Raw genomic sequence first — 12,353 nt, forward strand, 5'->3', positions numbered from 1 at the left:
CTACATTGTTCCATGAGGAGCGTAGAAGCCCGGGGCTAGGGAGTTGGTCCCGACATTTAAGATGAGAGTGACCAGCCTCACTCATCCCTGAGTGGCATTACATGAGCAATCAACCCCAACCATCCCTTGGGTATAAACTTTCACCGGCTCAATCCGACTGGAATGCATAATTACCCACTAAACCACTGGGCGCTAAAATTTGGTTATATGGTTACCACCCAGCGTAGTAAATGGTTTCCTGGTGTTCAGGAAACCACTTGGCTTGTCACTCAGTGTAGAGTCACCCACAGGCAGAAGGAAGAGGAAAGAATGAAGGAAAGAAAGATAGAAGTGGGAGTGTAAAGTCACCCGTAGGCAGAAGGACAAGAAAAGAATGAAGGAAAGAAAGACAGAAGAGGATGGAAGGAAAGAAGGATGGAGGAGAGGAAAGGGCAGACACCCAACAGCAGCACTACATCGAGTGAGTGGATGGTGAGCGCCCCCACCCACCACTATATATATATATATATATATATATATATATATATATATGTATATATATATATATATATATGAGAGAGAAAGATTCTGGGAAGGGTGATGGCTGGAAGGCTCAATCAACACTGGCTGGCGAGTTGCGGGACAAAAAGTCTGTGAACCATTGTTATACGCAGAGGGTGAAGGGATTGGGCATGAACACCGCTGTCAGTGATTTTGAACATTCTCACACCAATGCATACCATGTGCAAACTTCATTTTCTGCTTCCCTCCTTCCTTCCCTCACCTCACACACACAGAGAATTAAATGAGTTCTTCGTTCAAACTCATATACTTGGAATGATTGTTCTGTTTTTTATTGATTGCCTTACTACAAGTTACAGTACGAGCAGATTATTATACACACCTATGGATAGATCTAGTTTACCCCCATCATGTAATCTGTTTAGTGTCATCCGTAGATAATCTACCCAAACGTTAACCTACAGCCCGCATGTTCAGGCCGCTGTCACTTATCCCGATAATGTGTCCGCCTAGACTCCCTGGAGGTATCCCGGTATGTTGCCTGTCCATGATACATCCAGTACGTGACATAGACCTCTTGGCCAGACGAACAACAACACCTTGAGATATCTAACTCTGCTAACCCATAAAATATCAACTGATGTGTTACTTAAACATAACATGTTAAGCTTGATATTCACCCTTTGGTATCTTATTTGGCATCGTATGAACGGAGAATCAGAATTTTTGCTCACTGGTTGATTAAGAAAAGTAAGCACCCATAACGTCAGTGCAGGGGGATGAGAGGGTGAAATTCCAATATTTAAATAATGGCGACTCAAAGGTGGCAAGCAAGAGAAAAATACACACATTATTTATACGTGGATCCATTCAATTAAAAAAAAAAAAAAAAAAAAAAAAAAGATAACTTATTTTCCACAGGAAAATAACTAGTAGCACCACATTTCACTGGGAGAGGTCAGGGTAGACACGTCTGGGATCACTCTTAAAAAAAAAAATCTCTCTCCCTATATATATATATATATATATATATATATATATATATATATATATATATATTAAGGTTTACATTTGAGATCACTGTTACTAAATATTCGATGTAGGCCAAATAAAAAAAAAATCGTGTGGATAGCGATACATCCATCACCGTATATTAAGAAGGAACGAATTTAGAATGGGTATGGTTGGTTGAAAATATTGTTATATGAAGAGCAGCGTCATCGTCATAACTAACTTTGGATGTTATGAATGAAAAAACATCCTGGGGATTATATCGTTGCAGATAATAATATAATGTTTCGGAGGGGCGTTGGTACAAAAAGATACAATACTCATTGATGTAAACACCTTGTCCCCATTAAATGTGCAGCACCAACGCGTACGAACCGTTGTGTATGGTTGTGAGTGTACGTGCGTGCGTGTACAGTACTGTATGTGTGCGTGTGTGTATGTGTGTGTGTGTGTTTACCTTACGTTTTCCTAGGTGTATTAAGTTTTTTGGTGTAGGTAAACACTTCTTTTTTCCTATACAACTGTTCCATATACTTTCCTCAAACGCCAAACCCCGTCATCTGTACTATCTCCCATCCCCCGCATCGTGCTGAAATTCCCATGACTGTCCTTGCCCCCTCACCACAGGTGTCTTAAAAGCTTTAGTATACCAACTGAGGGTTTGCACTTACTAAGAGATTGCACTGACACCACTCACTCTAACAGGTGGAATTGCTGGCGGGTGTACAGTGCGTCTGCTTAACACCTGAGAGAATACCCGCTGCATTTTTCCCTAACACATGTCGGAAAAAGAATAATCTTCGGGGGAAGAAACATACCCCTCCCGTCTTTGGATTATTAGTCAGCAGAGGAATGTGAAAAACTTACGTGCCATATAAGGTGAATTTTTATCCCTGACTGTTCTGCGATCTAAGAAAGACAAATTTTGCAAGCAAATAACTGGAAATAAATGGAAAGAAAACCTCTACTACACGGACGAAGAGTTGAGCGGTTTATTGGCTAGAGGGCAGGGGCGGGAGGAGGATTGCTTGTGTGTGTGTGTGTGTGTGTGTGTGTGTGTGTGAGAGAGAGAGAGAGAGAGAGAGAGAGAGAGAGAGAGAGATTAGTTTAAACCCAGTGTAAGCTAAAGATTCATCTTTTAAAGTCATACACCCTTTATAAGGCCGTCCGGGAAGGCAGCTAGGCGTCAACCGGATGGATAGAGTAACAAATCAATGGAGATAGTTTCTTAACATATCAGGAGTATACACTGTGTTTGTCAGAATGTCATTCAGTGAAGTATATGTTGGTTCATTCCATAAAGCAATAAAGTAATGAAGATTTTTTCCCATCATGACCTTGTACAATATCGATCACTAAGTCATCCAGTGCAATACAGGTTGCCCATGTGTCGGGCATCCCTTGAAATTTACTGGGACTTCTCGTATATTGCGGGGACGGCTCAGTCAGCGTTATGATCAGCCCTGCACTATTTTCGAGTACCCATATGCTGATCTTTCTTATGATTTAGGCTACATTTTTTTTTTTTTCCATCCACCCAATTCATGGTTAATTACTAATTTCACGAATTGCTCGTCACATCAGCAAACTGAGCCATTCTCGTAGCTCATATTATAGAAGTCGAGGAGGGCAACATACGGACAAACCCGCATGCTGCAGTGTAGACGTGAAATGGACGGTGGCCCATTTTGGGCACCGACTGGAACTCAAGCCACTTTTAACCCTCCTGAATCTGATAACGTATTTTGTTTATTTGGTTCTTTATTTTTGTGGCTGGCAGACAAGAAAGAACCAAAGGCAAGAAGCCTGCAAAGTCGTTCCTTCTAAGAAAAAAAAATCAAGATCTGATTCTGAAATGCCTGGACGCATTGCCTTTAAAAGACTGGAAATCATGGGTAAAAGGAAATGCAGATTAAGGATGGCAGTTCCAGAGCTGACCTGTTGAACTGTGAATGGCTGAGATTATCTGTTAATTCTTGCGTTAGACTATTCAGATGGACAGAGAAGGGACAGAGTTCATTGCCAGACGGGTGCTACGCCCCCGCCGTAAGGGATGAAAAATACAGACAGACAGTGTAGAAAAGCAACTACTGAAGTAGCGATAGTAAAGACATAAGAGATGCAACAGTAAGGCAAAGAGAGAGGCTTAAGGGGGTCAGTTAGAGGAGAGGCAATGATGAGATGAATTACCTTTGACTCCACCCTTTTTACTCGTAGATGAACTGTCTGGGGACTCCCTCATCCCATATACATAAGAGATGTACTGCACACAAGGGCAAATAAAGCCGTTGTACAGCAGCTGTGCAGGTATTTAAACGAAAAAAGCACGCTGTCCGGCTTACCACACCCAGTCGTTTGGAAGCAAATTATCCAAGAGTTGTAATGTTATATTTCCAAGACAGGTCCCGAGAGAATGAAACCCCAGAGATACTCTTGCCGCCTTCATATAGTTATATTCAGTTTTGGAAGAGAGATCAGAATGTGATGGGATTTATAAAAACTTTGTAAGCACGCCGCAACAAAGGGTTTCTCCTATGTTAACAAAATATGTGGAGGTAGAAAGAATAAACTACGGTAAATGTCACCAGACTGAAGGATTTAATCTGCCCTGAGCACACTTGTAATTACTGTGGTGGAAAATCGAATTAACTGACTGGATTTACCTTGTAGTTGGCATGAAGCGATGCGTGGATTACATTGCCAGCGGGAAAAGGGCGAGAATTTCGAAAGCCTAAATGACAATTAAATCGATGAAAAATGCATCACTTTGTACCTTTCCCCAGTTCCATATTTTCGTTTATCTGCATTTGAAATCTGCCACATATATAATGAAAAATGGGCTTAGGATAATAAAGAGGATGATAAGCTACGATGATGATGCTGATGATGATGATAGGTCAAAATGATGATGATGGTGATGAATATGACGGTAGGTTAGAATGATGATAATGACGATGATAATGAATTAGAACTATGATGAGGGATGGAACGATAACGATGATGATTATACTAATACGAACCATCAGAAAGACTTCAACCATCACTGAGCCAGCCCATTCTAAATACTGTATTCAAATTCACCAATTATAAATATTCAAAAATAAGAGCTGCCCAGATTCGCCAAGCAGTCCCTCAGCAAGACATCGACAACTAACGAATCGGCTGCCAGCCACATTGTATGACAGGATTTCATATTCAAAGCTACAGAATTTATTAACCCTTGAACCCGGTGACGTATTATGTATATCATTCCTATTGCTTACAAATGATTCTCTTCAGTTTAGGTGAACTTTCTGGCAGTGGACTGGGTTGTATCTAACCATTGTAGTTCGAGAAGTATCTCCTGGGCTTTATAAAATCGTAATGGAATAGCAAAAATAATAGAAAAATACGTAATTGTTGTTAATCAGTTAATTATTTTATCCGTTTTCTCCCATAAAATTGTGATACAGAGAGACATGACATAAGGACACAACATTATACTTCCGAAGAAGCTCAGTTGTGAAACCGGCTATAAATCAGTTTTGTCCTTAACTCGTGTTTCTCTGCTTCACGCTCCTGCACTTGTCATAATATCTCAGCACCCATCTTCCGTTAAGCATTAGTGACGTGGGGTAGTCATTATTGAATTCCTTTGTGTTGCATTTGTTTTACTTCTTAAAAAAGTAAATGACAGTTCACACAAGCTGAGAGCCTGAAATATAAATCGCCAAAACCACCACAAAGTTCAGCAGCCTGGTAACCTTTGCTGTATCCCATGATTTCCTATACAGGACTCTTACGGAACTGGAAGTATAAATAAAAATCTTTTAAGGTAAAGTACAGTTTATTCCTCTGTTTCCACCTTGCTTTGATGGCCGGTCTGACGGGTCCATTTTTCTTCAATATTGGTTTCAGGGAAATTTAATACAAACTTGACCTGCGGACATCCGCAACGACTGGCCGTCATAGCCAGCCTGGTGAAGAGAAATATTACTTAGTATTACCTCCAGTTCCTAAAGGGCCTTTTATCTCAAACCACGTGACATAGGAAGGGTGAATATTGTGCTCTTTATCAAAGACATATTTCAACCTGGCGCTTAGGTCACTTGAGTAGGGTTGTTTTTGAAATAATTACAGTGAACGGCAAGTTTTCATAATGAACAATGAGATAATATATACAATGCACTCTACCCTTATCTCCTTCGAAGAATGTCTTATTTTCCCTTGTTTAAACCATCTTGAAGCAGGACAGTGTCATCACACGGTGAAAATGCCGATACCTCAAGTATCAAGCGGTGAAAACAGGTCCCTATGAAATTATAATAAGAAAATGGAGAAGAAGAATAACAAAGGGGAGCGTGAGAAAGCTCAGGAGAAAACATAAAAAACGGAACAGGCAGGGTGAATGTGCGGGGGAATGACGAGAGGACAATAAAAGTAAAGTAAAAAGGCGAGAATAAAATAAAAGGCAAGAAACTTTAGAAAGAAAGAAAAATATGACACGAAGGAACCAAATTAAAATTAAGAAGCGAAGGAAAACAGTAAAATGAAATCATTAGAAAGAAAAACATATCAACAGATAATGAAAGGAAAAGGAAAAACTAATGAAATCATAATAAAAAAGGAAAACCTGTGAGGAAAACAAGGAAAAATAACACAAAGCAAGAAAAAAGGGAAAGAGCTAATGCATTAAAGCTGTTGCAGGTTAGAGTGAGGGACGTGAACAATACCCCGAGAGTGAGGTGGTGTGTAGCGTGACTTGAGACAAGAAAATACAAGAAAAAGAAAATAACAGTAAGAAGAGGAGACAACAATATCAAATACAAACGGGGAGGTGGTGGCAGAATCGGTAGAGAGGCGGCCTACAGTCCTAATGGACCTAGGTTTGAATCCCGGCTGGAGCAGGGAACACTTTAAGTATTTGAATTTTTTAAAAAAGCAGACTTTTCTGATTACCAGATGACCCGCCGACATGTCATAAAAGTACCCCGCTAATACCACTACACCAGTCCTGAATGAGGCAGCCCTAGCATGTATTCAATATGGATGGTGGGTGTTAGCGCTGAAGTAGTGGCATGTGGAGATGTAGGAGGACTACTGGGACATGGGAATAGGCCCTGAAGCCTTTGCCCAGAGCCGGACACGTAAATATATATATATATATATATATATATATATATATATATATATATATATATATATATATATATATATAATAAAATAAATAAAGACAAATGAAAATGAAAAGAGAGGAAAATATATATCAACAAGGTCAAACAAGGAAATAAGCTTGCTCTAACTCACAGGTAAAGGAAAATGCTAACATACTGAAGCAGGGGAAACAGCATACTAATGAACGAAAAGCATTCAGGATCCGAATGCTAATAGCCCGTCAGAATATGCTGTTGGCCAAGTTACAAGCGCCGCCCCTCCAAGGGGGAGGCAAGGGACGGCGGCCTACCCTAGGGAAGGGCGAAGATTTTGGCAATATCTTGATGCCCTGATGGTTTCATATTGATAGCACAAACCGTTCATGAGATATACAGTAATGGTGCTTAAGGCGGACGATAAAGCTTGTTGACCTTTGACAACCATTTTGGTGACCTTGACCTCGGCCCCGACTGCTCATTTTCGAACGCGTCCAAGATTTTGGCCATATCTTGATACCCTGAAGGTTTCGTATTGATAGCTCAAGCCGTTCATGAGATATAATGATGATAAAGGAGGGTGATAATATCTAGTTGACCTTTGGCAGTCATTTTCTATCCTTGACCTTGACCATGAGTCCCCATTTTCGATCGACCAAGATTTTGGCAATATCTTGATGCCCTGAAGGTTTTATGTTGATAGCTCACGCCGGTCATGAGACATAATGGGAACACACACACACACACACACACACACACACACACACACACACACACACACATACAGATATACAGAGGCGGGCAAAAACAAGGCGGGCAATAACAACCAGATCAGCAGTGTTCAGAGAGCCCAGCGACTCCGCCCCTGAGCTATGACCACAACTCTTGATACTGACGTTCGATTGATCTGCACCAGAATTATTATTATTATTATTATTTTTGATTACCACTTGCACTGTATGTCCCAAGTTTGATCCAATTCAGATTAGGAATTTATGACTTAATTTAAATGGGATTAATTTGTAGATAACAAGACACAGCACTTAAAGATTGTAACACCCGTCCCTTCCACGTAGTCTTAGGATCAAATATTTGACTTTGTCCTTTGTCCTTGACCTTCGCCCGAGTGCTTTCACAATGGAATTACTTCATTCAATAGGAACCTAAAAGATTCCCTCCAGTTTGATCTACATTCGATAAAAACTAACTTGACCGTGCTAGGCCAAGCTTTGACCTAGCGCTATGACCTTGACTTTGACTTGTTGTTCTCTGAAACAATAGGTCAACTCCTTAGCTCTCCCTCATCCCTCACCAAGTTTGGTTAAAATAAAATAAAAAATGAGGTAATTTGTTCACACACACACACACACACACACACACACACACACACACACACACACACACACACACACACACACACACACACACACACACACACGTCGAACAAAACATAGCGTCTGGCTTTCCTTCCTGAGAGCGGATGTAAATAACAAGAGACTGTCTTCTCAGACCTGCAGAGAAACTATTGTTGCCAACCTTGAAAACTTTCTCTCTTTGAAACTGGCAGAATATGCGAAATCGTTTTATTTAAACTCCTCCTTATGGCCAATATTGAAAATTTCTAAATAATCAGCTGATGCATCAGCTGTTGCATCATCTGACCTGTCAAATCAACTCAAAATTCCTAGCTGAGTAACTTTATATTTCATAAGAAATCACTATAATCCCTCCCGAAATTGAAAATCGCCTAACAGTCACCTAATTCTTCAACTGACACAACAGCTGACATGTTAAATCATCTCACAATTTCAAGCTGAGCAACGCTGTAATTCATAATAAATCCCTCAGAGCTCTCCATGAGCAGATTTTCGGTTTTCTCTTTAAGAGAGAGAGAGAAACAGGCGTACCATATGTACAGTAGACCTGTCTACTTTGCCGTAGGTAAAAATATGCATAGACACAGAACGGATCACACCTTTTTTGTCGGTAACTACAGAGGAGGCTCAGAGACCACAGTAGCGTCGTTCCAGCACATTGGCCTTGGCCTGTGACCTAGGTCTTTGATCTTTCTGTACCTAAGTTGAATCACTTTTTTCCATGCCCTCACAAAATGCACTATATATAATAAGTATGCTTCATGGTAGATCAGGAAACCCATGACATAATTCCCGTAACCTAAACTTTGACCATGACCCTTGATCATGAGCGTTGATCAGTCTGCGCCAAAATCCTAACACTTCTTCCCAGACCTATACATAATGTATGTGCCAGCTTTGCTCCAAACAGAAATTAGAAGGCAAAAGATAACTTGCTTACATGGACACATACATAAAAAGACTTGACCACTATAGCTACGCCGCCTGCGTCACTAGTAAAGTAAGAACATATTAAAATTCATGAATGAGAGAGAGAGAGAGAGAGAGAGAGAGAGAGAGAGAGAGAGAGAGAACTTCATGGCAGTAAAAATATCTAATGCCAATTTTTGCAGGTGAAGGTGAGAGACGTGAACGACAACCCACCATTCATGAAGTCCCCAGGCGAGGTAAAGGTGAAGGAGAACGGCCCTGAGGGTGAGATGGTGTGCAGGGTGGCGTTCGGGGACCCTGACGACTGGAGGATGGGACATGGGCCACCATTCTACGTGGAGATGGACCCAAGGGCACCGCTGTATGTCAGGAGAGCATTCGCTGTTACACTGGATCCTAGTAAGTCACTTGTGTACGAGAATAAGTTGCATAAGAATCTATAATGCAACGATTGTCCACAGATTCCTGCTGGGTTTACTAAAGTTCATTGCGTGTAAGCTGTTTAACAGTTTGAGATGCAATATTAGTGTCTAAATTTCAGGTACTCTTTAAGATGGGAACAACTGTATTTCATTGTGCTGTTTATATGCAGTAAATTTTTGCAAACCCAGTACGACGTTGTAGACACATGCTTTGTCAGTCTTTCAGCTCGTTTTGTATAGCCATAGTTTTTAAGATAAAAGAATGAAAGTTTAGATGCGTTTTGGTACAGACTGAAGGTAGGTTTTGCCCCACCATTTTTTTTTTTTATGCTTGGAGTTGAACCCCCCCCTTCGAACGTCCTTCCTTTTTTTTATACCTTTGATTGTTCATTGAACGTGGAAAACAAACACCGCTATTTATATCCTCAACCATGATTACCACAACATCATGGAGCTACCTTGGTAGTTATAAAAATTCATGCTTTATGATGATGATGATGATGATGATGAGGAGGAGGAGGAGGAGGAGGAGAAGGAGAAGGAGGAGGAGGAGGAGGAGAAGGAGAAGGAGGAGGAGGAGGAGGAGGAGGAGAAGGAGAAGGAGGAGGAGGAGGAGGAGGAGGAGGACTTTTTTTTCATAACAACTGATGGCATCATTAATAATTTTAATAACTGCAATTAATAATTATTTTACTATTACATTGGCAGATATTTTATGATCATTAACCTCTGATTAATTTTCGTTGTAATATAAAAACTGATGTTAATTAGAAAGATTTTCCTAGTTTTATGATGATAACTGATTTATTTGTTTAGCGTAAGTAGCCTACCCCTTCCTGAGCTACTGATAGGATAATGAAGGAATCGATGATGAATGGATTGATGAACGTTGTTGTGAAAATCAGTGATAATTACCATTTTTATATGTAAATCAATGACAATGTTTTAGTGACAGAGGAATCAATGATGATGTAGTTGATATTCTTTCATTATGGAAATTAATGACGATTATAAATTTGTTTTGTGATGAATGGACTGATGATGAGTATAAGTTTCCCTTACATTAGAAACCTCAAACCCTGATCTGACCACCGCCCAACATCTTTGCAACATCCAGCTCTAGTCTCAACACAGCCCCAACTTTTGTTTTCAATCTTCATCTCCAATCTAAATACCATGCCAACGTTTTACCTCGCCCGGACGGAGTCCACGAGGTATTGTTTTTGGTCGAGTTTGTTTGTTTGTTTGTATGTTTGCTGGCTTGTTTCTTTGTTTCTTTGTTTGTTAGAAACATTACGGAAAAACGGCTGAATGAAATTACATGAAACTTTCGGGATATGTGAGCAATGGCCCCCAGAGAGAGTGATTATTTTGGAGGTAACTGAGTGACCTTCAGAGTTCAAAATCAAGGTCATGGATTTTCAGAGGGCTATAACTTGAAAACTGTTGAAAATAGAGATATTTACTATTAGAAACATAGAGGAACTCGCAGTATGGGCTTTCATTTGGCACCAGAACCTTTGGCTCTGAATGAACTTGAAAGGTGGAACTCAAGGTTATGGATATTCAGGGGGCTATAACTCGAAACTGGGTGAAGACAGATATTTACTGTTAACACGTATAGGAAATCCCAGTTGGGTTGTAAACTGGAGCCTTGACCATTGACCGTAAGTGACCCTGAAAGGTCAAACTCAAGATCACCGATATTCAGGGGGCTGTAACTCGAAACTCGTTGAAGATAGAGATATTTACTATTATCAAGATATAGGAAGTCTCATATGGGCTTTCATTTGGCAGCATGATCTTTGACCTCGAGTGACCTTGAAAGGTCAAACGCAAGATTTTCAGAGAGCCTAACTTGAAAACATTTGCGCCATTGCCGTAGACTTTAACCCATTAAATTCCAGGGTTCCCATGCTATAGTCAAACCAGAATATGAAGAGCTCTGGGGTGGGGCGGGGGATTAAGTACAGCACTGCCACATCTTTACCAAAACAAAACCATCTGGTATCCGACGTTTTCTATAATATTTTGAACGGAATAACTCCGACAAAAATATGCTACCGTACTTTTGTTACGTTTAGTCTTTTTGCTTCTATTAAGGCTATTATCGGCTATTATAGTATAAAAATACAAGCTATAAACAGTCCACGGTGGGTGGTAGGTGAGTGGCCGTGATTGACCCAAACACGTGGATCACCGGAAAAGTGGCAGCGTGGTCTAAACAACGATGTAACAGGTTATATAGAGTCGTTGTTTATATTCTTATAAAGAAAATAAATCGTTACTATTAAGTTTTTTAATATAATATTTATAGAGTATTTCAAGGTACAGTAATATAAAATTGTTAAAATCTTAACATTCGACAAAGTGAAGTTGAAGGTTTAAATGTTTGGCATATGCGCTTTTCTTATCTGCCACATCCCAGAGCTCTTCATATTCTGGTTTGCCTATAGGGATTTTGCTGGAAGGGTACTAAGCGTACTGCCCTCCGCCTATCGGCTGATAGTCGCGAAACTCATAGGACCCTACCTCGGGGCTCCCTCCTTTAGGGTATTAACTTCTGAAAATGCCAAGTTCCGTCCTGTATTCAGGGCATTGGGTGCAAGTGGGTCAGTTGTGCACTGACTGAATGGCAGAAATGAGTCAGTATTTATCAGCAATAAAATAACTGCTGTCTGGTGGGGTTTGTTAACCTGGCACCACTTGTTTTGAATACATTCAACTCATCTGGACACCTCCAGAACTCCTTTATATTTCTTTTCAATCTCCATCCGACGTTATTTTTTCAACCTACAACTCTAATCTAAGCACTACCGCAATTTTTTTTTTTTAACAAGGTCTAATCTAAATATTTCTTTGCAGCCTCGAATTCAAATCCAAGCACCATTTATTTTTTTATTTTAATTACTTATTTATTTATTCATTCACTTCTAATGACAGTGATGACGGCCCTTGTGTAAAAACAGTACGGGATATTGGAT

At 40.1% G+C, this 12,353-nt stretch overlaps 1 protein-coding gene across 1 annotated transcript in view; it reads left to right on the forward strand.

Moving 5' to 3' along the window:
- Nucleotides 1-12,353, forward strand: part of LOC145391144 (putative neural-cadherin 2) — a 252,951-nt gene that overhangs the window by 165,853 nt on the left and 74,745 nt on the right. Inside the window, exon 17 of the mRNA XM_080265824.1 lies at nt 9,130-9,346. Coding sequence (XP_080121950.1) covers nt 9,130-9,346 — 217 coding nt within the window. The remainder of the gene's footprint in view (nt 1-9,129; nt 9,347-12,353) is intronic.

This window comes from Coenobita brevimanus, chromosome 17 (assembly GCF_032717465.1).
Source record: "Coenobita brevimanus isolate Jiangsu-jjx chromosome 17, ASM3271746v2, whole genome shotgun sequence".
Classification (NCBI taxonomy): domain Eukaryota; kingdom Metazoa; phylum Arthropoda; class Malacostraca; order Decapoda; family Coenobitidae; genus Coenobita; species Coenobita brevimanus.